At 33.8% G+C, this 27,864-nt stretch overlaps 1 protein-coding gene across 1 annotated transcript in view; it reads left to right on the top strand.

The window, feature by feature from the left end:
* ENTREP2 (endosomal transmembrane epsin interactor 2) overlaps positions 1-27,864 on the top strand; it is a 597,828-nt gene that overhangs the window by 390,148 nt on the left and 179,816 nt on the right. The window contains exon 3 of the mRNA XM_051973800.1: positions 18,073-18,183. Within this exon, the coding sequence (XP_051829760.1) occupies positions 18,073-18,183 (111 nt within the window). The remainder of the gene's footprint in view (positions 1-18,072; positions 18,184-27,864) is intronic.

The raw sequence follows: 27,864 nt of genomic DNA, 5'->3' as shown, positions 1-27,864 counted from the left end.
CCAAAATCTATAAAGAAATAAAGGAGAGGGGAATAGAATAAGATGAGATTTAGAAGTGTTTGTAGATTTATGGCAGTGGGATAGTATGTAGTAAAGAGGGAGATAAAAGGTGGCATAGGATAAGGTGAAGCACAATAACATGTTTACATTAGGAGATTAATGGGAAAGGGATAAAGAGGGAGGAAAAAGGAGAAGGAATAAGATAGGGGAAGGATCCAGTGGAAGGAGTAGAATTAAAAGAGTAAGCAGTGATAGGAAATAAGAAAGATATAGAAACATTACAACACAGATCAGGAGTAGAATTCATTAGATAAAGAAATAAGTAGGACTAATAATCATTGACCTGAGATAGAGTCAACTTTAAAGATTCATCAGGAGAGAAATCTACATTGTGTCAGACATATTATTATTGTTTTATATATGCATGTCTACATATGTGTAAATTGTGTGCATATATGTAAGTATATATGTATGTAGATATAGATAGATACATATGAATATATATATATATATATGTATTCACAGATATCTATATGTGTATGTATATATAGATATATACCTATGCTTAACTGTAGCCTCCTTGAGTGAGGTGGGGGAATAAAAGAAGAAAAAAATAATAAAGCAAAAAGCACATAACAGAAAATAAAATTATAATCTACAAGGAAGCAAAGATGGACAGTCATAAATATATAATCTCTTTTATTATATGTGTTTTCTTGAAATGGAAATCTATTGTTACATATTTTGAATCCTTCCTGATGTTCTGTTAAGCACATAATGTTTTGCTTTGTTTTGTATTATTTCTTCTCTTTTTGCCTTTTATTCTTTTTTTCTATTTTGATTTTTCTTGTTTTGAATTTAGTTTTAAATAAAGAAAAAAGGAAAGAGCTTAAAAACAAATCATGGAAATAAAGAATTTTATCAAAAAAGAATGAGAATAATGACATGTGAGATGCAACAAAAGCAGCCATCAGAGGAAAATGTATATCTTTAAATGCTTACATCAATTATATAATGAGCAGATCAATGAATTGGGTATACAATTTTTAAAAATAACTAGAAAAAGACCAAACCAAAAGTTCCCAATTAAACACTAAATTGGAAATACCAAAAATTAAAAGTGAAAGTCATAAACATGAATGTAAGAAAAACCATTGAATTAAAAAATAAAACTAGAAACTAAGTTTATGAAAAAAAAAAAATAAAATAAACCAATGGTTTAATATGATTCGATAAAAGAGAAAAGTCAGATTATTAGTATCAAGAATGAAAAAGTTAATATATCTAATGGAAGAAATTATTAGGAGTTATTTTGCCCAAATATATGCAAATAAATTTAACCATTTAAATGAAATGGAAGAATATTATCAAAAATAAAAACTGCTTTGATTAAGAGAAGAAGAAATAGAACATCTAAATAAATGTATTTTAGGAAAATAAATTGAACATGTCTTAAATGAGTTTTCTAAGGAAAAAAAAGAACAGAACCATATGTTTTTACAAATGAATTCTACCAAATATTTAAAGATCAGCTGATTCCAATGTTAAATAAATTATTTAGAATAACAGGCAAAGAAGGAATATTGCCAAACTCCTTTTATGGAACAAATATGATGATGATACCTAAATCAGGAAGAGCAAGAGCAAAGAAAGAAAAGTACAGACCAATTTCATTAGTGAATATAGATGCAAAAATTATAAATAAAATATTAGCTAGGAGACTACAAAAAATAAAGTTTATACATGATGACCAAGTGGAATTTATGCCAGGGATGCAGAGGATGATTTAACATAAGGAAAATTGTTAAACTAACCAAATATAAATAAAAGTAATTTAAAATCATTATTATAACAATACATGCAGAAAACCCATTTATGGATTTTTTCCTAAAATAATAAGTATCTACCTAAAACTATCACAAATATTATTTGTAATAAATAAAAACTATCAGTCTCCCCTTTAACATCAGAAGTAAAACAAGGATGATCATTTTTTTTCTTTTTTTTTTTATTTTTATTTAATAATTACTTTATATTGACACTCGTTTCTGTTCCGATTTTTTTTCCCTCCCTCCCTCCACCCCCTCCCCTAGATGGCAAGCAGTCCTTTATATGTTGGATATGTTGCAGTATATCCTAGATACAATATATGTTTGCAGAACCGAACAGTTCTCTTGTTGCATAGGGAGAATTGGATTCAGAAGGTATAAATAACCCGGGAAGAAAAACAAAAATGCAGATAGTTCACATTCATTTCCCAGTGTTCTTTCTTTGGGTGTAGCTGCTTTTGTCCATCGTTTATCAATTGAAACTCAGGTCTCTTTGTCAAAGAAATCCACTTCCATCAAAATATGTCCTCATACAATATCGTTGTTGAAGTGTATAATGATCTCCTGGTTCTGCTCATTTCACTTAGCATCAGTTCATGTAAGTCTCACCAGTCCTCTCTGTATTCAAGGGATGATCATTTTTACCAGTATTATTCAGTATCATAGTAGAAATGCTAGCAATAGTGATAAAAGAAAACAAAACAAAAAAAAAAATTGAAGGAATTAACAATGGGCAAGGAAGATGTAAAATTATTTCTATTTGCAGAAGAAATATTGATATATTTGGAAAAGCCTAGAGATTTAACTAAAATTTAGTTGATATAATAATTTTAGCAAATTAGGAGGATATAAAATAAATCCACATAAATTATCAGCATTTCTATGTGTCACCAACAAAATCCTGCAAGAAGAGAGTAAGATATAACCCATTTAACATAATTATAGACTTTACAAAATAACTGGGAGTAATACCAGCTAAGAAAAACTCAGGAACTACATGAACATAATTATAAACACTTTTTGTACAAATAATGTCTGATTTAAATAATTGAAGAAAGATGAGCTATACATGGGTGGGCAGAGACAATAGAATTAAAATGACAATTTTGGATAAGCTAACTACTTATTCAATGTTGTCCTAATTAAATTACCAAAAAAGTTTTAGTAAGCTAGAAAAATCATAATAAAATTCATTTGGAAGGATTACAGCTCAAGTATATCAAAGGAATTAATGGGGGAAAAAAAAGTAAAGGAAGGAGGTTTAGCAGTAGCATGTCTTAAACTAAATTATAAGTTGGTAATTTTCAAAACTTTTTGGTGTTGGCTAAGAAATAGAAAGGTAGTTCAATAAAGCAGAATTGATATAATAGTGTAAGAGTAAATGGTTATAATAGCCTTGTGTTTAACAAGTGTAAAGATTAAATTTTGAGGATAAGAATATGCTATTTGGTAAAAAATCACTGGGATACCTAGAAAGAATTCTAGCAGAAATTGAATATAAATCATATCTTAACATCGTTTACTAAGATAAGTTCCAAATGGATACATGACCTAAATTCTTAAGAAAATTAAAGAACATGGAACACATTAATTTTCAGACTTTGTTCTCTTGAAGAAACAAGAAAAATTGCATGCTGACATGAAATGGATAGTTTTTATTACATTAAATTGAAAAGGTTTTATACAAAAACCAATACAGGCAAGATTTGAAAGAAAAACCAAAAAGTGGGAAGAAATTTATAGACAGTTTTTCAGATAAAGGTCTCACGTCTTAAACATATAGAGAACTTTGTCAAATGTATAAAAATATGAGTCATTCCCCAATTGATAAGTGGTCAAAAGATATAAATAGGTAGTTTTTTGATGAAAAAGTAAAAACTAAATATAATCATATAAAAATGCTTTAAATCATATAAAATGCATAATGCATATAATGCATTAAATGCAAATTAAAATAACTTTAAGCTAACATGTCACATCTATCAGATTGGTCAAAATGATAGAAGGGGAAAATGACAAATTTTGGAAGGGATTTTGAAAAAATGACAATAAATTATCAGTGGAATCAAACTGATCCATTTTGGAGTGCAATTCAGAATTATGTGCAAAGGGCTATAAAACTGTGCATACCGTTGACCCAACAGTACTACTATGAAATGTGTATCCCAAAGAGATCAAAGAAAAATGAAAAGAACCTTTATGTTTTAAAGTATATATAGCAGCTCTTTTTATGGAAGCTAAGAACTGAAAGTTGAGGAAATGCCTATCAGTTCAAGAATGGCTAAACAAGTTAGAATGTATGGTTGTGATGGAATCTTATTTTGTTATAAGAAGTTATGAATAGGAGGATTTCAGAAAAAACTTGAGAAGACTTATATGAACTGACATGAATTGAGCAGAACCAGAACATTAAACATAGTAAAAGCAATATTGTATAATGATCAACTGTGAATGACAACTATTCTCTGCAATACAATAGTTAATTGTAAACAAAACAATACTCACCTTTTGAGAGGAGGAATCATGAAAAGGCTTTTAAAAGGAAAGAAAGTTATAAAGACAAGAAACAAAAAATAAAGAAAAAGAACATGATAAACAGGACATAGAGCAAAGAGACAAAGAAAGTATAACAGAATAGGATGGGAATAGTAGCCATTCTGTTACCATGATTAATTAAGATAAATTGATCCACAGAATGGAGGAGAATTGCAGAATGGATTAGAAACAGAATCCAACAGTATATTGTTCATGAAAAACATATGAGTCAAAAAGATTTACACAGGTTTAAAATAAGGAACTGGGGTAAAATCATTTAACTTAGGTAACCCCAAAAGTTATGGCTATTAATCAGGATCTCAGACAAAGCAAAAGAGAAGCTGAGAAGGGGAACTTATTAGTTAAATTTATAATGTACTGAATCAAATAAACCCAATAGCCTTGTTTCCAAAGAACCAAAAAACTCTAATAGGGTAAACCTCATTGTTGGACAAAAACTGAACAGCAAATTTTCAGACATTAAGTTTAGATGACTATAATAGCATAACCAAAAAGAATGACCAATTAAAAAAAAATCAAAAGTGAGTGTTGTGTAATTACAAAAAATAAGCATGGCTTGATAGAAGAGCTGAGAAGACATTTCCAGTATCCCCCTTTGCAGAACTGCAGAAGTGGAATATATTTAATAGAACAGCTTGGTTCTGGGATAAGTCACTGCATTTTTGCTACTCTTTTTTTTTTTTTTAGAAGCTAGCTGTTTATAAAGATTACCTGCGCTATACCTTAACAAATATTTTACTATGAATGTTTCTTTTATCTTCTTAGTGGGAGCATCTTTCACTCAAAATGACCTAAATAAAGTTCCTTTTTTTTCTCTCTCTTTACCACAATGCTTCTTTTATCTAAGCTTTATATTTCTCTCATGCCCCCATTTCCATGCATCTAAGTGTGCAGTCTTGGAATTATCTTTGACTCATCTTGTTAACTCAATCTCCAAATCCAGTCAACTGGCAAAATTTGTCAATCCTACCTCCCCAGCCTAATTCATCCTCTTCTATTCTCTCCAGTTATAAAGCCTCGATTCCAATTTGGGCCATTATTTTTCCTTGTCTTAATTGTTACAAAAGCCTCCTAATATGTCTCCTTGCTTTGTATCTCTCCCTTGTCCAATCTTTCTTCAGGAATCTGCCAAAGTAATGTTCTTAAACAACATATCTGCCCACCTCCTACTCAAAAGATCTCTAATGTTCTCTATTGATTGCCTTTTGATAAAATATACACTCTTTATCCTGGCATTTGAAATCTTCCAAAATTTGTATCTCAGTTTTATTTTATATCATTTCCTCTCACAATTATCCACTCCAATTAAAGCATCCTGCTAGCTGTTTTCCATACATGATGTTTCATCCCATGTTTAGAATGCATTTCCTGCACCTCACTTGCTTGGTAAGCTTCATAGCTTCCTTCATAGCCAACTTAGGTGCCATCTTTATGTAAGACCTTAGCTTTCTATCTGGAAATTACTTATTACTCTGAACATACCTTGTATTTACATATGGGTGGGGGAGGGAGTGTAAAAAATGTATGTTGTATAAAATATCAGAATTTTATATTTTGCTTACTATGTGCTAAAGAACTGTGAAAATTTCTTTATAACTGTTATCTCATTTGATCCTCACAACAAACTTGTGAGCAAGATGCTATTATTATTCCCTTTTAAACAAGTAAGAACACCAAATAAGATAGTGGTCAAGTAACTTGCATAGAGTCACACAGGTAGAAATTCTATGAGGCTGGATTTGAACTGAAGTCTTACTCCCTGCAAGCCCAACACTATTTACTGTGTCACCTAGCTATGTAAAAGAATATGCAGAGTTCCATTTATTTCTTGTATTTTTAATGTTTTAAAGAGAAAAGGATGTTTTAATTTGTTAAAAGCTCTTTTTTCCCTATCTTAATATAATTATTGCAGGATAAAATGTGACAATATCTGCAAATAACCTTGATAATGGGAGGAGAGTTTAATTTCAATAACTCATTAACATGCTGAAATTATTTTTTCTTTCTTATTTTGAGTTGGCATTTCACTACTTATTCTGATAAATTGAACTACCTCTTTTTCTGATGGTGGACTTTATTACTTATATTGTGTTCTGAACTGTTTTTGTTTATGATTTGAGGAAACTTTGCTTTTAATTTAATGTTTGCCTAAATTCTCGAAGCAATGGTTTAAATAGAAAGGACTTGAAAATCCAATTTCACTATTATATTGCCATACTCTTAAAATTGTATGGGAGGTGAAGTCTTTGTAGATTTTATTCCAGCAAGGAAATAAAATCATGGTGCCATAGAGTTTTTATAGTTACAATTAAATGGATTGTCCAGAGTCTAGTATTTCTATTGCTAAAAAGACAGGAAGGGTACTAGTTAAGATAGGCTAAATGTTTTTAAAAATTGATTAGGTTAAAATGTTTATGTAATTTTAACAAAGTAGAATTGAATTGGAATAAACAGAAAACTGATTTTCTACCTTTTTTTCTATTCTCTAGAAAGTAATATTGTTCCAAGTAAAAGAAGAGCATAGGACCTATCAAATATATGTTGTAATGACATAAAAGGGAGGGAAGGTTCTTAGGGATCTCTGGCTTATTCCCCAAAGAATAATAGTTGAGTTAAAAAATTGACTTAAGTCTGCATAAAAGTTGACTGAGGGAAAACTTGCAAAATTTGTGATCATAATGATATTCCTAGCTTTCTCTAGAGTGAGCTGTCTTTGTGTTGGGGGTAAGATACCCTAATAGCAATGGGGGGTCCCCAGTATGGTGTCACAGGTTCTCACAGTTCCAGTCTCCAAGCAAGGTTTGGCAAAAAATGGGTTTATTTTCACTAAGCAGCTCTCTCTAGGGCTGTTTCTGATTAGGAACATAGCAAAGATTGGGATACAGAATCTTGATTTTATTTAGTCTGCTATGGCTTGGGGCTAGGGAGCAATTGAGGGGCTAATTTCCAAATCAATATGAGTGGTGATTTTTTCCAGACCAAAGTGATTCCTAGACCAATTGGAGGTGGGAGTTTCCCATGGGAACCAGGTAGGAGGGTGGGGATGCTCCCAGAGGCTGGGAGGGTTTGAGATTCAGAGTTTTTCCAACCCAGGATCCTTCTTCTCCCCCCAAAGATCAGGGAGACATAATAGAGTCTTAATACATCACTTGAACCCCTAGGGAAGCTTACTATGTGATTCAGTGGTTGGCCCACAGAAAATTCCCATGTTTCCATTTTTCCTGACATACCAAAAGAAAAAAGCAAGGGTAAAAATAAGCAAGTGTTCATCCTGATGAGGTCTAGATTTAGGGTGGTCAAGGAACCCAGATGATGAGATTAGGGTTCCTAGTGGTCAGTAAAATGGACAAAGGATGGGCCTCCTTTCCCCTCCCTCAATCTTAGGTCAAAGGCCTAGAGCTTCCAAAGAAATGTCTGCTTAAGCTAGATTAAAGGAGGAATTTTGCACTTCAAAACACCTGCTCAACAATGCTACAGGAGTATCTATTCCATAAAGATGGTTGCCTAACAGTGTTCAATAACCCTGACCTATAATCTATGTCAAACATCTGCCATTGTATCTTTCATCCTATAAAGTTGAGTCACTGTTTAATGTCAAAATGTGACAGCAAGGGTGAACAAGAATGCTTATAAGGCTGTCCGTACTTCAGTTTGGTGTGGAACTCTATCAGAGGTCCATCCCGGCCATGCAGGCCATCCAGGCCAGTAAATAAATTCTCTAAATTATGAATGATCTTGGCTGTCTTGAATTTTATTGCCTGGGCTAGTTCAGTCAGGGAGTTAAATGATGAGGTTAGTGGCAGGATCAGGATTCAGGGAACCAAATGAAGAGGTTTGGCTCCCCTAAATCCCCTTGGGATTCGGTGGACAGGTAGGGAGTTTTGGGAATCCCCCTCCTGGCAGTGCAGAGATCCTTCATAAAGGAATTTATGAACTTGAAAACTTAAATTGATAAAAGAGATTTATTATAGGCCTTGGGAAGTCAGCCTTTGCTGTGCATGAATAGAAAGGCTGAATTCCTTAGTGGCAAAGTCCCAATAGGGAAGTAAAGTAATGGAGGAGTCCTGTCAGAGAAAGTAAAATTCCATGTAGAGAAATCCTGACAGAGAGATATAAAGTCTCATTAGGGAAATAGGTGAGGATAACAAGAGGGTGGTGCTGGAAGAGAATGTCATCTCAGTGGGCAGAGGCTTGCTATGCCAAGGATGACATATTAGCTCCTCTGCAAAGAGAGCATTTAAATTGTCTCTTTTTATAAGGCTTGGCTACAACCTGGGGGTTGCTCTTGATGGGGCTGGGTACAGTTTGAGCTGAATTTGAATAGAATTGAATGAGTCTCTTTAATTCAATAGGAAGCTTAATCAGTAGTGAGTATTATCAATGGGGGGTGGTGCCCGTCTCTCAGGATCTTTTACTGAGGCCAGGATTCAAGGAGAATCTGGCCTTGGAAGAATTTTAGAGTTTTGGGGTTCCCATCATTCTTGTATATTATTCCTTATTGCATATGATTCCTCATCTTGTATGGATCCTCTCTTTGTAGTTCCATGACTTATCCATTTATTTTTTTCCTTCTTTCATTTTCAAAGATAGCCTTATGTTATGAGCCAGAACTTGAAACAAAGTGTTAACTCAATGGAATTGATAGAAATAATGCTTATGTTTACACCTTTGAGAGTTCACACATTAGCTCACACATTAGTTCACAAGTTTGGGAGATTTCAGGATTCAGTAAGAGATTCACAAGTTTACACCTCCCACAATCCCACTCTCTCAGAGGAGGAGTCAACCTTTAGGTTCACACCTTTAAGAGATCATATATAAGAAGCTCTTAGAGCTTCAGTCAGAAGTCAGTTGAAGAGATTGAAAGCCAGAAATCAGTCAGTTGAGGAGATTAAGAAGCTAGAGATGGCAGTGAGGCAGAACCAAGATTCAGAGAGAGCTTGAGGCTGAAGCTGGCAGACAAGCTGCAAGAGCTCTTGGAACCAAGGAGGAAGATAGGCCTCTAAGAAAACTAACCGGGCTATTTTGAAGGAGACAATAAAGGATTTAAACTTTTAACACCTGGCTGCTTTTGAGGTTATTATTACTCTGAACCGAAACTAAGGCTGCCTCCAAAAACCTCCCCAAGAAACCTGCTCCTGGAGAACCATTATATTTTAGAAAAGAAGAACACCATAGCATCATTATTGGTGGAAACAAAAATTCTTTTTATGATGGTAATATGAAGTATTTCTTTGGTTGGTATCTATATCTTCATATCATCAGAATTCAGGTTGGAAATTGCCTAACATTCTAATAAGAATAATGAGTAAAGAATGGAAAGAAGTACTGAGCAAAAAACATAGTCATCAGTGGCATTAGATTGGGCTCAAGAATGTGTCTTAACCAAATAAAAAGTAATGGGATGTGTGTGTACCCCAATCATTTTGTAGTTGTTATACAAATGACCCATTTCTATTCAAAGCTTGTGATGGATAAGAGAATCTATTGCTCAAAAAGAACAGAGTAATGTCCTAGGCTAATTCGCGGGTTATGAATCCATCTTTTGTTATGCCTATTGCTTGAAGCTGTAGTTCATTGAATATTTTCTTTAGCTATCCTTTCTGACTTTTACCTTCAGTATATTATAGTATTTCCAATATTATATAATTAAAGTGAACTGTTCCATTTTTTTCAATAAGAGTTTGGCAAAACTGGTCCTTTTCTTTCTGAATAGTGTTGTTTATGACAAGTACTTGGTTAATCAGAGCTTTTGAATTTTATAATTCATTGCATTTATACATCATTTTAGAATGTACTATTTGTGTTAGGGATTAAAAGTGTTAACGCTGCACCAGAAGGTGCTTCCTCCCTTCGATTGTCTGCTTGATGGGTGGGACAGCCTATCTAGCGAGAATGTATAATAAACTTTGCTTTGCTTCTAGAGATTTCTCCAGCTATTTTTTTTTTTATTAAATGGTGACTTCTCACCATTTCTGAACCACACAACAGTATCTGGAATCAGAGGACCTGAGTTTGAATAATTTTTCTCAAATTATTTATTTTGACCATTTTGCTCCTTTCCTTAAAAAAAAAAACTTCAGAAAGTCCTTATTGCCTTTAAGACAAACTATAAATGGATCACCTTAGCATTTAAAGCTCTTTGAAATTTGCTGCAATTCTGAATTTGTTATCACATTACTCCCTTTTATAAACTTTTTATTCCAGCAAATCAATCCCATTCCCTAGTTTGGCATTCCATCTTCTACTTGCTTAGCTTTGCACAGATTCTCCTATACATGTAATGTGCACTTTTCTTAACTCAATTTCTTAGAATCTTTGTCTTTATATCTCAGGTACTATTTTAGTTGTTAGTGTTGTTGAGATATGAGAAATGAGGGATGAGAGATTCCTAAGATGAAAGATTCCTAGGCCAGTGTTGAAGGTTTTTATGAATTCAAAATCCTGAATGCAGGTGAGGTTTGTGGCAAAAAATGAGTTTATTACTTTGAGAAACAACTCAGCAGGCTCTTCCAAAAAGGTATTTCTCAAAGAGGGGTTTACACTGAGAAAAAACAACTTCTCAGTAGGCCAAATCCTGTTAGGATTTTTAGCAAATTTTGGGGTATAGCTTTTGATTATATTGGGGTTTTATGGCCTGGGGCTAGAGAGTGATTTCCAGATGAATTTGAGGGACTAATTTTCAATTCAATATAGGGTGATGTTTGTTTCACAGACCAAAGTGATTATCAAATCAATTGGGAGTGGGAGATTCCTGTGGGAATCAGATAGCTTTCCCAAGGGAGATTCAGGTGGGTGGGGATCATTTTTAGGAATTTCCCGACTTCCGGTTAAGATGGCAGAGAGGAGGCTCACAGCTGCATAAGCTCCACGCTTTCTCTCACTATCCACTTCATTACAAGCCTCTGAATCAATGCTTGACTGAAAAAAACCCACATATAGTTACCAAGAGAAGCCATCCTTGAGATCCGCCAAGAAAGGTCTGTCTTTACTGGAGGGCTGGGGTGGTTTTATATCGGGCGCAGGCGGCGGGCAGTGGCAGTGAGAGCACAGGAGCAGACTGGAGAGGGGGTGGGGAGTGATCGCAGCCTTCTCTGTGGGGAGAGCTTCGCTACAGGTTTGGATACTTTGCTCCGGCAGCAAGTCAGCAGCCCAGCAGAGAAGCTAAAAACACTGGGGCTGAAGAATACAACACCAAACAGCTGGAGTCTCTCAGGACCTGGCCACCCCCCCTTCCCCCCCCACAGTGACTTAGCATGCTTTGGGATCTCAGAGCGCACGCGCAGCACAGTCGGGCTAGTGCCTCACTGCTGCCCCCCCGCTGTCTGTAGAGGAAGCTCGATAACACACCCAGTCCCCCCCGCCAAAGAAAGACTCCAGTTTTTTCTGTTTTTCTTTGGTAGTTTGTCTTTGATTATTAGACAGAATGAGCAAGAAGCTGAAGAGGACTTTAACCCTTGACAGCTTCTATACAGATAGAGAGCAGACTCTAAATCCTGAGGAGACTAAAAACAGGCAGTCCCCAGGTGAATCCCCAAAGGAGGAGATCATCTGTTCCTCAGCACAGATGAACCTCATAGAAGTGATTAAAAAGGCTCTCACAAGGGAGCTAGAAGAAAAATGGGAAAAGCAGAGTGAGGCTTGGCAAAAGAGCCTGGAGAAGTCAGTTAAAGAGAGAGTGGATAAAGAAGTAAAATCCTTGAAAAATAGGATTAGTGAACTGGAAACAGAAAACAGCTCTCTAAAAAACAAAATTGGCGAAATGGAAAAAAATTCCACAGAACAAAAGAACTCAATTGGACAATTAGAAAAAGATTTTAAAAAAGTGAGTGAAGAGAATACTTCACTGAAAATCAGAATTGAACAAGTGGAATTGAATGACTCGAGGAGACAAGAAGAATCAGTCAAGCAAATCCAAAAAAATCAAACAATGGAGAAAAATGTGAAATACCTTCTGGGGAAGACAACAGACCTGGAAAACAGATCCAGGAGAGACAATCTGAGAATCATTGGACTCCCAGAAAAACATGATGAAAAAAAGAGCCTGGACACTATTTTCCAGGAAATTATCAAAGAGAACTGCCCAGAAGTCATAGGAACAGAGGAAAAAATAAATATTGAAAGGATTCATCGATCACCCACTGAAAGGGATCCTAAAATCAAAACACCAAGGAATATAGTGGCCAAATGCCAGAACCCTCAGATGAAGGAAAAAATATTGCAAGCGGCTAGAAAAACCCAATTCAAGTATCAAGGAGCCACAATAAGGATCACCCAGGATCTGGCAGCATCCACATTAAAAGATCGAAGGGCCTGGAATGTGATATTCCGAAAAGCTAAGGAACTTGGTATGCAACCAAAAATAACTTACCCAGCGAGAATGAGCATCTTTTTCCAGGGAAGAAGATGGACATTCAACGAAGTAAGCGAATTTCATCTATTTCTGATGAAAAAGCCAGAACTTAACAAAAAGTTTGATCTACAAATATAGAACTCAAGAGAAATCTAAAAAGGTAAAGATTAATCTTGGGAACTATATTTTGACTATATAGATGTATAAAGAATACATGTATACCTTGTTCTAGAAATTGATGTGGAAAGGACATTGTACCAGAAAAAGGGTAAAGTGGGGGTAGTACATCTCATGAAGAGGCATAGGAAACCTATTATATCTGAGAGAAAGAATGGAGGGGGATGAATATAGTGGGTATCTTACTGCCTTCAGAATTGGCTTTAAGTGAAAAATCTTAAGACATATTCAATCTATGGTGAAACTTCTCCCACCTCATTGAAAAGTGAGAAGGGAAAAGTGAAAAGGGAAGGAATAAGCTAAGCGGAAGGGAATACGGGAACTGGGAGGGAAAAGGGTAAGATAGGGGGAGGAACTCTAAGGCGGGGGGAGGGATACTAAAAAGGGAGGGCTGTGAGAAGCAAGTGGTGCTCACAAGCTTAATACTGGGAAGGGGGGAAAGGGGAAAGAAGGGAGAAAAGCATAAACCGGGGTCAACAAGATGGCAAGTAATACAGAATTGGTCATTCTAACCATAAACGTGAACAGGGTAAACTCCCCCATAAAGAGGAAGCGGTTAGCAGAATGGATTAAAAGCCAGAATCCTACAATATGTTGTTTACAGGAAACACACCTGAAGCGGGGAGATACATGCAGGTTAAAGGTAAAAGGTTGGAGCAAAATCTACTATGCTTCAGGTGAAGTCAAAAAAGCAGGGGTAGCCATCCTGATCTCAGATCAAGCTAAAGCAAAAATTGATCTAATTAAAAGAGATAAGGAAGGGCACTATATCTTGCTAAAGGGTAGCATGGATAATGAAGCACTATCTATATTAAACATATATGCACCAAGTGGGGTAGCATCTAAATTCTTAAAAGAGAAACTAAGAGAGCTGCAAGAAGAAATAGACAGTAAAACTATAATAGTGGGAGATCTTAACCTTGCACTCTCAGAATTAGATAAATCAAACCACAAAATAAATAAGAAAGAAGTCAAAGAGGTAAATAGAATACTAGAAAAGTTAGATATGATAGATCTCTGGAGAAAATGTAATGGAGACAGAAAGGAATACACTTTCTTTTCAGCAGTTCATGGAACCTATACAAAAATTGACCATATATTAGGACATAAAAATCTCAAACTCAAATGTAGTAAGGCAGAAATAGTAAATGCATCCTTTTCAGACCACGATGCAATGAAAATTACATTCAACAAAAAACCAGGGGGAAGTAAACCAAAAAATAATTGGAAACTAAATAATCTCATACTAAAGAATGATTGGGTGAAACAGCAAATCATAGACATAATTAATAACTTCACCCAAGAAAACGATAATAATGAGACATCATACCAAAATGTATGGGATGCAGCCAAAGCGGTAATAAGGGGAAATTTCATATCTCTAGAGGCCTATTTGTATAAAATAGAGAAAGAGAAGGTCAATGAATTGGGTTTGCAATTAAAAATGCTAGAAAAGGAACAAATTAAAAACCCCCAGTCAAACACTAAACTTGAAATTCTAAAAATAAAAGGTGAGATCAATAAAATTGAAAGTAAAAAAACTATTGAATTGATTAATAAAACTAAGAGTTGGTTCTATGAAAAAACCAACAAAATAGACAAACCCTTAGTAAATCTGATTAAAAAAAGGAAAGAGGAAAATCAAATTGTTAATCTTAAAAATGATAAGGGAGAACTCACCACTAACGAAGAGGAAATTAGAGCAATAATTAGGAGTTACTTTGCCCAACTTTATGCCAATAAATTCGACAACTTAAATGAAATAGAAAAATACCTCCAAAAATACAGCTTGCCCAAACTAACAGAGGAAGAAGTAAATATCCTAAACAGTCCCATCTCAGAAAAAGAAATAGAACAAACTATCAATCAGCTCCCTAAGAAAAAATCCCCAGGACCAGATGGATTTACATGTGAATTCTACCAAACATTTAAAGAACAATTAACTCCAAGGTTATATAAACTATTTGAAAAAATAGGGATTGAAGGAGTCCTACCAAACTCCTTTTATGACACAGACATGGTACTGATACCTAAACCAGGTAGGCTGAAAACAGAGAAAGAAAATTATAGACCAATCTCCCTAATGAATATTGATGCTAAAATCTTAAATAAAATATTAGCAAAAAGATTACAGAAAATCGTCACCAGGATAATACACTATGACCAAGTAGGATTTATACCAGGAATGCAGGGCTGGTTCAATATTTGGAAAACTATCAATATAATTGGCCATATTAATAATCAAATTAACAAAAACCATATGATCATCTCAATAGATGCAGAAAAAGCATTTGATAAAATCCAACATCCATTCCTAATAAAAACACTTGAGAGCATAGGAATAAATGGACTTTTCCTTAAAATAGTCAGGAGCATATATTTAAAACCATCAGTAAGCATCATATGCAATGGGGAAAAACTGGAACCTTTCCCAGTAAGATCTGGAGTGAAGCAAGGTTGCCCACTATCACCATTATTATTTAATATCGTATTAGAAACACTAGCCTCGGCAATAAGAGTCGAGAAAGATATTAAAGGAATTAGAGTAGGCAATGAGGAAACCAAACTATCACTCTTTGCAGATGATATGATGGTATACCTAGAGAACCCCAGAGATTCTACCAAAAAGCTATTGGAAATAATTCATAATTTTAGCAAAGTAGCTGGCTACAAAATAAATCCCCATAAATCCTCAGCATTTTTATACATCACCAACAAAACCCAACAGCAAGAGATACAAAGAGAAATTCCATTCAGAATAACTGTTGATACCATAAAATATTTGGGAATCTATCTACCAAAGGAAAGTCAGGAATTATATGAGCAAAATTATAAAAAAGTCTCCACACAAATAAAGTCAGACTTAAATAATTGGAAAAATATTAAGTGCTCTTGGATCGGCCGAGCGAACATAATAAAGATGACAATACTCCCTAAACTAATCTATTTATTTAGTGCTATACCAATCAGACTTCCAAGAAAATATTTTATTGATCTAGAAAAAATAACAACAAAATTCATATGGAACAATAAAAAGTCGAGAATCTCAAGGGAATTAATGAAAAAAAAATCAAATGAAGGTGGCCTACCTGTACCTGATCTAAAATTATATTATAAAGCAGCAGTCACCAAAACCATTTGGTATTGGCTAAGAAATAGATTAGTGGATCAGTGGAAAAGGCTAGGCTCACAAGACAGAATAGTCAATTACAGCAATCTAGTGTTTGACAAACCCAAAGCCCCTAACTTCTGGGAAAAGAATTCATTATTTGATAAAAACTGCTGGGATAATTGGAAATTAGTATGGCAGAAATTAGGCATGGACCCACACTTAACACCATATACCAAGATAAGATCAAAATGGGTCTATGACCTAGGCATAAAGAACGAGATTATAAATAAATTAGAGGAACATAGGATAGTTTATCTCTCAGACTTGTGGAGGAGAAAGAAATTTGTGACCAAAGATGAACTAGAGACCATTACTGATCACAAAATAGAAAATTTCGATTACATCAAATTAAAAAGCCTTTGTACAAATAAAACTAATGCAAACAAGATTAGAAGGGAAGCAACAAACTTGGAAAACATTTTCACAGTTAAAGGTTCTGATAAAGGCCTCATTTCCAAAATATATAGAGAACTGACTCAAATTTATAAGAAATCAAGCCATTCTCCAATTGATAAATGGTCAAAGGATATGAACAGACAATTTTCAGAGGATGAAATTGAAACTATTACCACTCATATGAAAGAGTGTTCCAAATCATTATTGATCAGAGAAATGCAAATTAAGACAACTCTGAGATACCATTACACACCTGTCAGATTGGCTAAGATGACAGGAAAAAATAATGATGAATGTTGGAGGGGATGCGGGAAAACTGGGACACTAATGCATTGTTGGTGGAGTTGTGAACGAATCCAACCATTCTGGAGAGCAATCTGGAATTATGCCCAAAAAATTATCAAATTGTGCATACCCTTTGATCCAGCAGTGTTTCTATTGGGCTTATATCCCAAAGAAATACTAAAGAAGGGAAAGGGACCTGTATGTGCCAAAATGTTTGTAGCAGCCCTGTTTGTAGTGGCCAGAAACTGGAAAATGAATGGATGCCCATCAATTGGAGAATGGCTGGGTAAATTGTGGTATATGAATGTTATGGAATATTATTGTTTTGTAAGAAATGACCAGCAGGATGAATACAGAGAGGACTGGCGAGACTTACATGAACTGATGCTAAGTGAAATGAGCAGAACCAGGAGATCATTATACACTTCGACAACGATATTGTATGAGGACATATTTTGATGGAAGTGGATTTCTTTGACAAAGAGACCTGAGTTTCAATTGATAAATGACGGACAAAAGCAGCTACACCCAAAGAAAGAACACTGGGAAACGAATGTGAACTATCTGCATTTTTGTTTTTCTTCCCGGGTTATTTATACCTTCTGAATCCAATTCTCCCTATGCAACAAGAGAACTGTTCGGTTCTGCAAACATATATTGTATCTAGGATATACTGCAACATATCCAACATATAAAGGACTGCTTGCCATCTAGGGGAGGGGGTGGAGGGAGGGAGGGGAAAAAAATCGGAACAGAAACGAGTGTCAATATAAAGTAATTATTAAATAAAAAAATTAAAAAAAAAAAAAAAAAAGGAATTTCCCCAGACCAAGTGGCCTATCCTCCGCAAAGATCAGGGAGACAGAGTCCTTATTACATCAGTATACCCTCCATCCTCAGATTAGTTTCTATTTACTAACCTATTTAGATACTGTATCCTCCTATGATCAATTACCCAGTCAGCTAGCATTTATTAAGCTCTTACTATATGCAAATACTTTGCCAACAAAATAGCCAAAAGTAATACACTTTCTGCCCTCAAAGAGTTTACATTTTAATGGTGGATACAAATTATATACATGTACATGTGTGTACATATATGTATAATAATAGTTTCAATAAGTATTAAAGTGCTAAAACTATATAAATATGAAAGTTGAGAGAATGCTTTGTTTTTCTTTAAACTACATTATTTATCCATGTGATTATTTGATAAATTTAGAGTGCTTTAAAAAGTAAAATTAAAATTTTCCTATGATCCCTTCTCTTGGCTAATGATTTTTTTTTTTTTGGTTTATTTCTAGATAACTTTTTTCATGTTGCTGTCAGCAGTGTGTGTAATGCTGAATTTGGCTGGTTCTATTCTCTCCTGTCAGAATGCTCAGCTAGTCAACTCCCTAGAAGGCTGTCAGTTGGTGAGTAATGAAATGGAGACCTTCAAATAAAGGGCAAAGACTTTGATTTTATACTGAATCCATTTTAAAACCCACATCTTTTGGAGTTTGTGATTTTCATTTAATAGTTCTATTGATTCACATTTTTTGAGTTGTTTGAAGAAATAAAAAGGATTTCTAAAAATATTTCACTTCACATTTTAAATTATTTTATTTGAAAAACACTTAGAATTAGTATATCTCAAAATAATACAATGTAAAAGTTTAAGAATGTTTTCCATATACTGAGGGATAATTATTTTTCAGCATTTGTCACATTTCAGCTGAAGCACGAGTTCAGCCCTTTACAAAGTTTCCTTCTTGTCTATTTTTGTACTTACCCTAATTTCTGGGTCACGGAGACTTTTTCACTGAACTCAGGATAGGAGACTTTTCCACTGAAATCAGGATCAGAGGTTTTTTCACTGAACTCAGGATTGGGTCTGGACTTAAATCCTTAGCCCCACATTCGGAAGCCAAAATATAATGTTCTTGTTTCAGTTTTCTCTGAAGGTCTTTGGGGCAGCCTGCTTTTCAGTTCAGTAATCACCATAAGAGTAGCCAGGTATTAAAGTCCAAATCGTATATTTTTTCCTTGAAAGTCCTATCTACTTCACTTGGGGTTCAGGCCAGCTTTCTGGAGAGCCTTTCATTCTGGCCTTGGTCTCAGTGGGGGAAGTGCAGGAGGCCAGGCCACCAGGAGCTTGACTGAAGATAGAATGAATCTCATCCAGTCCTTTGTCTTCTCTGCCTGAATCAAGCTGGGGCTCCCAGTTTATATGCTTTACACTGAGAATAAATCAATCATTCTATCTTCATTCACTATCATTCACTAGGAAACCATTATTTGTTGTAAGAGTAAATCAATCATACTGAACTTAGAGAACTATTAATCATCATGCAAAACTAGATAATCATTGTCTTATCAATTCCATTAACATCTTGTAAGAATCCTTGTTTCAAGTTCAGAATTTTGGCCCATAACATTTTGTAAATCAAACTTTTAAAACATATCACTTAATAAAAACAATTAGAATGCATAAAAAGTAGATGTCCAAAAATATTGAGTGAAATTCAGAGTTTGCTCTAGGTTTTGAAACAAGCTATGTAATATCATTCGATCTCATTTTCCTCATTTGTAAAATGAGGGGAGTGAATTTCTGCCTTATTTTCTTAATGGTCAGAATCGCAGTTGGTTTTCTCTTTCTGTAGTTTGTGAGCCATTAGAGGCTTTGCTGAATTGTTTCATTTTTTCCCCTTATAATATCTTTTTTTCCCCCTACTTTTCTTGTAGTCTCCCTATTTTAGCTCTCCATAGAAGAGCTTGGGATTTTACCTTGCATATATTGAGGTTACTAGAAGTGAATTTAAGTAAGCATGCCTTCAGAGCTGATAAATTCTCTTGTGCTCTAAGAATGCATCTTAAGTATTTTTTTTTTTTTTTGCAATGTGAAGTTGATTACAGCTTATATAAAGTTACTCAAATTTATCCCCCAAATGGGAAGAACATCTGTGGAAAATATAAATTAAATAAATGAATTCTATACCAGCAATACTCTTGAACTAATGGCATTGATCCCAGTCTGAAACTTATTAGCACAATATTGTCTCTGAGTAAATACCTATAGACCCAAAACTCTAGTTTACAGAAGAAAAAACAGGGCATGGTGATAAAAATAAGCCATGGTCATAGATTCATTCTTTGCATAGATCACTTAGATTATTTCAGAAATATTATATACCAATAACACTTGTTCACCATCTTACTAATATTTATTATAAGAAGCAAGAGTATAAAAGGATCCATTATCACAAATGTAAGTATGAGAAAAAAATAAGAAGTTTATGTCTTTTGATAAGAGAGCAGTAATCTCATAGGAAAAAAACATTCACATAGTGAAGACACTGTTTTTCTTAAATCATAATTGGACTATATAATAGTAGTAAAGGTAGTGGTACTAGTAGATAGAGTGCTTGGCCTGGAGTCAGGAAAACCTGGATTTAAATTTGACCTCAAACACTTATTAGCTTTGTGATTCTGAGCAAATTCCTTGATCTCTGCCTGCTTAAATTTCCTCATTTGTAAAATGGAGATAATGATAGCACCTACCTCTCAGAGTTGTTGTGAGGATCAATATTTATGAGACAATATTTATACAGTGTTTCGCACAGTACCTAGCATTTAATAAGTGCTACATAAATATTAGAGAGTAGTAATAGTGGTGGCAATTGGAGAAGGAGCAATAGCAGCAGTAGTAATTAGCATTTGTATTACACTTGAAAATTTGCACAGCACCCTATATAATCTTTTTTGATACTGTGTGGGATGTAGAAGACCCTTACCCAAAATGACTACTCACAGATCACTCAAAATAGAAAGCAGAAAGGGTATTTATTAAAATCTCTGGAGGATGAGCCATTTTATCATGAGATAAGGGAAAGAGAAAGCTCATGGTGGGAGGGCTAAAGAAGTAGTAAAGATATACAGCTTTTATAGGTTTTGTTACAAAGGATTACATCATAAATTGGGGAGCATTGAGAAATAGGTGCCCTCTCCCCTAATTAAATGTTAAACATTAGTGCCAAAGGCAGATTAGAACAGAATGCTTTGTTTCCCTAGTTCTGAGAAGAATCATCAATCAGACTTTCAAACTTCAGATTACTGAGCTGACATCATTTAAACTAATAGTCTAAATATGATAACATTGAACAAGGATAAATGTCATCATCTCTGGTTAAGTAAATATACCCAAGTTTTAAGTAAATATTGGCTTGCACACACTGTACTTATGTAGGTCACAGAGAAATAGAAATAATAATAAAAAAAATACAGAAAAACATTCCTGTGAGTTCTTCACCTTATCTCACCATTCCATACAATACCAACTACATTTCTGTGAATTAGGTGCTGTTACTGCATTTTACATTTACCTTTACATTAAGTCTAAGGCAGCATAAGTGACTTGCCTAAGATCACACAGGTAATTAAATGTCTGAGGCAGAATTCAGACTCAAATCTTCCTGACTTCAAGTTCATATTTGGGGTTGAGGGATGAGGAAGAATGAATGTGATTTTATAGTTATATACTTTTATATGCTTATTTATGACTGTGAATACCTATATTCATTCATAAATCCTTAAGTTTCGAAAGCAATTCCTTAGGGATCATCCTGTGTCTTGACTTAAAATGCAGTGATACAAAAGTAGTAAAAGAAAAGGCAAAAACAAAAAACAAACAAACAAAAAACCTGGTTCAGGGATATCTAATTCCTGCTATGCTCAAGAGCATTCCCCCCAAAAAGAATCTAGTGAGACAGTTACCACTGAGAGGACATAGGATTTGAACAGAACTGATACTCATTTTAGAAAGTTTGGAACACAAATGGACATCTAAATATGATTCATACGTTCCATTTTGGGAATGGGGGGTGGAGTCTTAGGAGCTGTTGACTGTTCAAAAGTGTGAGCCTCTGAAGGGAGCCAGGAGTCAAACATCTTCATAGAGAGGTTTTTGAGTTAGTTCTATAGAAAAGTGTATGATTTGTATCAGTCATGTGTACTTGGGATAATGGGTCAATAATTCACGAGGTATTCATTAAGCATCCACTCTATACTGGGCACTTTTCAAGGTGAGTTCTCACTTAACATAAACCAACTGCAGAATGTCCCCTCCCCTTACGTGTTTTACATAGTTCTACCTTCTTCCTCAGCTTTACTAGGCCCCTGAATCTCGAGCTGCTTCAGTGCCTGTAGCTGAGAACTCTGATATAGCACCTCAGCTGCAGTCCTTACAGCCCCTTCAGGCTGCCAATTATACATCCAAATCAAATTTGCTAATGCAAAATTTATGTAAAACAAGAACTGTGGTGTGTGTGTGTGTGTGTGTGTGTGTGTGTGTGTGTGTACTTTTGATTCAAAGATTAAAAAAAAAAAATGAAGCCCTGGAGCAGCCTGTATTCTTTCAAGGAAAATGACATCTTTATTAGAATGTAAGCTCTTTGAAAGCAGGCATAGTTTCATTCACTTTAATCAATACCTTAATAATATGTATATGTGAATAAAAGTAAAATATATGCAAAATAAATGCAAGGTAACTGAGTTTGGGAGAACACCATTAAATTGTGAGCTACTTGAGAGCAAATACTGTCTTGCTTTTTCTTTGTTTCTTCAGCACTTAGCACATACTTAGAATATAGTAAGTGCTTAATAAATGTTTATTGGTAGACTGAAAGATTAATAGTTGGGTAGCTTAGGAAAGCTTCTTGTATGCACTGGGCAAAATACTTGAAAGAAACTAAGGGTTCTGGTAGAGAGGAGGAGAGACTTTGCATTCATTATAAGCATATGGAATAGCTAGAGTGAGAGATGGTAGCATAGTTTGCATGAGGAATAGTAAGAAGGTCATTTTGACTGGATTATAGAGGCTGAAAAAATAATTACTAATAAATCCAAAAAGTTGGATTGATTCAGGTTGTGAAAAGCTTTAAGTACCCTACAGAGGACTTTGTATTTTCTGCTACAAGCAATTAGGGAGCCAATGGGAGTTGGCACTCAAGGCAATTAGGGAGTAACTGGAGTTACTCAAATAGGGGAGTGTCAGGATCACACCTGTGCTTTAGGAAAATCACTTTGGCAGCTTTGTGGTGGAGAGGGAGAGAAGGTAGGGAAATTAATTATTAGGCTTTTGTTATAGTCCAGATGAGAGGTAATAAGGGTCTAAGCTAGGATGGTTACTCTATGAATAAAAAGGAAATGCATGTGAGAGATTTTATGAAAACTGAAACACTAGAATTTTTATCAAAATTATGTACCATGGACATTAGTTGGATTTAAGGTAACTTCATTAGTTATTGCCTAAATCCCATTTTTATAAAAATTGGAAAAAATATGCTTGTTTTAATATATTTGCATATAACTTCATTATAATAAAATTATGATAAATATAACTAGGAATTATTATTTAAAATATGGTTATATATTTGATTGTTTTAATAGCAATAATTATATTCATATATTGATAATAAATTTATTGATAAATTTATATTTTGTACAAGTTTATCTGTAGACATATATTTAATATATAACATATATGAAATAATGAAAAAAATGCTGAAGAATATAGCAAAGTTTTGAATGTAGTAAAAAATACTACAAGTGGACATTAAGGTAAGAGTTTTTGCAAACCTAGGAAAGACAATTAGAAGAAACTGAACTAAAAATTGTGAGGCTCTTTATATATTCATTGGACCCAATTCATTACAACCCAATTTGAATATCCCTGTTTTTCAAATTTAAATATATATACATGTTATTTTTTATTTTTATCATTGTTATCTCTTTTGATTCTCATTACCAATCTCATTTTATTGTTAAGGAACATGAGACCCAGAGGAGAAAATAAAACATTTGTTATAAATGACAGAGCAGTATCTAATTCATTTTGTCAAGTGGGAGAGGATCTAAACTCATATCCCCCAAGCCTAGACTTCTGTAGTTTTTCACATCCCTCTAAAATCAGTCAATTTGATTGTTCTGCTCATAGGTTGTCTTCATCATTAGAACTATAGTCCAAAAATATCTTGTGAAAATCTTTCAAAAAGAATTATTAATTTGCTGTATTACATTTAACTTTATTTTTATGCTAAAAATTGAAAAGACAATTACAATATGTGTTGGGAAAAGGGCATTGTTTATAATTGTCAAAGCTCAGTCTTTGAATATACTAGAGAAACTTTGTACTAGAAAAGCATTTTTTTAATCTTCAAATCTGTCTATAAATAGTTTTTAAGGTCTGGCCCACAAGTGTCACTGTATAGATGACTATAAATCAATTCTGTAGTTTTCAAGAAAAATGTTTTTTCCTATATAATCCTTATCCTCCAAAAATTAGCCAATTTATTCTACACTTTTTTTTCCTCAGAATAAAAGATAATAGATGTATGAGTTTACTAAAAATAGGCCAAGTATAAGATTGATTAGATTAGATTCCATCAATAATAGACAATTATTCATAAGGTTTACATTTAAATAAGTGGTCCTCCTGAGAGGGATTTATTTTAATCTACATTCAGTCTATGGCTGCAGGCATTCCAATTGCATCAGTGATCCTCATACTAATTAGCATCTTAATACAATCCCTGGACTCACTATCTGTATTTGTATCTGGAATCCATAGGGAGCAGGAGAAATGCAGGAAAGTAGGCCTATTCTCAGAAGAATAAGTACCTGTTCTATTAATGTAGATGGAATACAGTCAAAAATTTATTAGTGAAAACAACTTTAGCTTTTATTCTCTACTTCTCTTACTGAGATATAGTTTCTGCTAGCTTCAGAAAACCAAAGACCAGTGTTACTACATGGAAATTATAGTAGGAAGAAAGAAAAATTTAAATACACCCACAGAAACAAGTGATTAAGAGAAAAGATCTAACTGAAAGCTTGAAAAACAGTTATAGTATGCTTAGTAATTAGTCATTCTATTCCACAACCACCTGTGATATCCTCTTAGAAACTGAAAGTTATCTAAACCTGAATAAATTAATTGAGAGACCATGTTAGAATGAAGTCAGAGGACCTGAATTCAAATTGTGGCTTGGCCAGAGGAAAGTTTTTTTAGGTAATATGAAAAGACATCTGAGTTTGGAGTAAGTGGACTGAAGTTCAAATGCCTTCCTTTATCCCTCTCTTAATGATATAGGCCAAGTCACAAACTTCAATTCCAAAGAAAAAATGATGAATTAGAGAGTTTGTAAGATTCCTTCTGGCTCTGTATCTGAATTCTTTGAAAATCCTAATTGGGTGACATTGCAGATTTTCCCTTCCCTCTTTTTCCTTTCTCAATCTATTCTTTCTCTATTAGATCTACCCCTCTGTTTCTTTCTTTCTCTTTCCCCCCTTTTTAGCTTTCAGCTTTTTCTATCTTCATTTATACCAGATACCATTATTGTCAAAATAATAAATATGTAAAAAAGAAAATTTTTTCTCATTTATCATTTAATAAAATCATATATGAAACTCACTCTAATGCTCTCATTCAGATCTATGTACAGAGACATCCATATAAGTAAAACTTATTTAAAAGGCATTTTCTTTGCTACTTTGGTAATTAGACACACTTGGATGGAGGGACAAGGTGGACCTATATTAATAATGAAGTCTACTTTGTAACGATTTGTATGCAAGTAAGATCTTCTGTTATATGGATCTGCCTCTGTTATTATTGTTCTTGCATTATTAACACAATCTTGGGTTTTTGTTTTAAAACTGTTAGGATTAGAACAATATCTTTAATCTCTAATATCATCAATACCCACTGTTTGAGTTACTTAACTTGTTATTAATTCATAATTATTTACTCATATGTTAACTCACAATTAACTCATGATTATTCATGTTAATAGTGAAAGTCATGATGTAGCTCATCTGAAACAGTGTATAAGCTATAAATTCATTGTGTTTAGTTTATGAATTTATTTATATATATATATATTTTTTTAAATGGATAGCTAATTTTGGTGGGGGGGGGGCAGAATTTCCAACATTTTAAAGATAAAATTAGATTGTGAAGACATTTCAGGAGGCGTTATAAAATTACCTTGAAAATTTATTTTATTCAACGATTCTTTTAATTTTATAATTATGGCATGGCTATTCAAAATAATCCCCTTCCAGTGGGGAAAGGAATTAAGCCTCATTCATTATTATAAAAGAAGCATTTTCCAAACTTTAAGTCCTGATATAAATGTTATATTATTGGAAGAGGCAGTGCTGTATAATAGAAAGAACTTGCATAGGTTAGAGTTGGCACCTTAACACTGAAAAGTTAGGTTATCTCTCTGATCCTCAACTTCTTCATATTTATAGTGTTTAACCTCTAGAAACTGAGCTTCTTAACCTTAGGTTAGTGAAGTCATTTAAAAAATATTTTTATAATTGTATTTCAATAAATTTAGTTTCTTCCTATCTTAATAGGTGTCAAATTAGTTTATTAGTCAGATAAGCTTGAGTTTGGATGAAACTGAATTCAGGCTAAGAATATAGAGGATGATAATGCCAAAAAATAAGTTGACTGTAAATCAGCACTCTCTTATAATCTCTTATAAAAAATTAATTTTCTTTGGATACTGATATATCACTGAGATGACTGTTTTGGCAGTTAAGTTGCTAAAATAGCAGAGATTAGGTTTATTAGTATCTGTTAGATAATTTATCCATATTCAGTTTATACCAAAGCAGTATTTTTACCCCTCAGCTTCTAGAACTGTATAGATTTTTTCAAGTAATTTGTATGTGCCATTGGATGCTACTTACATGTTTTTCTATTCTAATAGATGCCAAATAGGTTAAATAGTAACTTTAGGTTGGAAGAATGTATGTGTGAGCATTTTACATTTTCAAAACAGAAGCTCTCAGCAAAATGGTACTTGAATGACAAAATGTAATGATATAATTTAAGTTCACATTCAATTTAATGAAAACTGCAACTTTTATGAGGACCAACTATTTCTCAAAATTGGTACTGAGTTTTTAGACTCAGAAGACCTAGGTATGATTTCTGAATGCTTAGCTGTATAACCACAGGAAGATTATTTAACCTCTTCATCATTTTTCCTTATGTGTTGTGGAGAAAATATTTTCTAAACCTTAAGACCAAATGTAAATATAAATTATTATTATTGAAAGAAACATTATAGCATAGTGGAAAGAAACTAAATTAGAGTGGGCACTCTTAAGACTGTATGAGCAAATCACTTAATCTCTCTGGTCCTCATTTTATCTATAAAATGTTGAACTCCTAGGTCTCAGGTTCTTAACTTGAGGTTAATGAATTTTTTAAAAAATTAATAATTTAATAATTCAGTATAGTTTCCTTTGTAATCTAAAGTCATTCATGACCTGGTTAAGTTATGTTGTTTGTTGTTGTTTTATGCCTTACTCTTCACCCCTCCACATCTTCTGTGTTCTATGACCCAGTGACATTGGCTTTTTGCTATTCTTTATAACAATGTACTTCATCTTCTTATTTGGCATTTTTTTTTCTGACTTTCCTCAATTCCTGGAATACTTTCTTTCTTTCTATTATTGTTTAAAAGAGACAAATTCATCATAGTTGATCATCACATAATGTTGTTCTTATTATATTCAATGTTCTCTTGGTTCTGCTTACTTCACTCAGTATCAGTTCACATAAATCTTTCCAGACTTTTGTGAAATCAGCCCACTTGCCATTTCTTATAGAACAATAATATTCCATTACATTCATGTAAACTTATTCAGTAATTCTTCAATTGATGAATTGAATCTCAATTTCCAGTTCCTTGCCACTACAAAAAGAGACGCTACCAACATTTTTGCTCAAATGGGTCCTTTCCCCTCTTTTATGATCTCTGTGGCTTAAAGACCCAATAGACACTGCAAGATCAAAGGGTTTTCACAGTTTGATAGCTCTTTCAGCATAGTTCTAAATTGTTCTCCAAAATGGTTGGATCATTTCACAACTTTACCATGACACAATTTTTTAAAATTATTGGTCTAGATGGTTAAAAATATATTTTTCAAATCTTGATACTGAAAATTAGAGAAAAATTTAGCAATTGAAGTTTGTGTTTTCATTTGTTCGCTTTGCTTTTATTTTTTAGGGAATATTTTCAGTCTACCCCAGT

This window comes from Antechinus flavipes, chromosome 2, assembly GCF_016432865.1.
Source record: "Antechinus flavipes isolate AdamAnt ecotype Samford, QLD, Australia chromosome 2, AdamAnt_v2, whole genome shotgun sequence".
NCBI classification, from domain to species: domain Eukaryota; kingdom Metazoa; phylum Chordata; class Mammalia; order Dasyuromorphia; family Dasyuridae; genus Antechinus; species Antechinus flavipes.
Note: the sequence above shows the minus strand (reverse complement) of the source record. Positions and strands in the feature narration are given on the sequence as shown.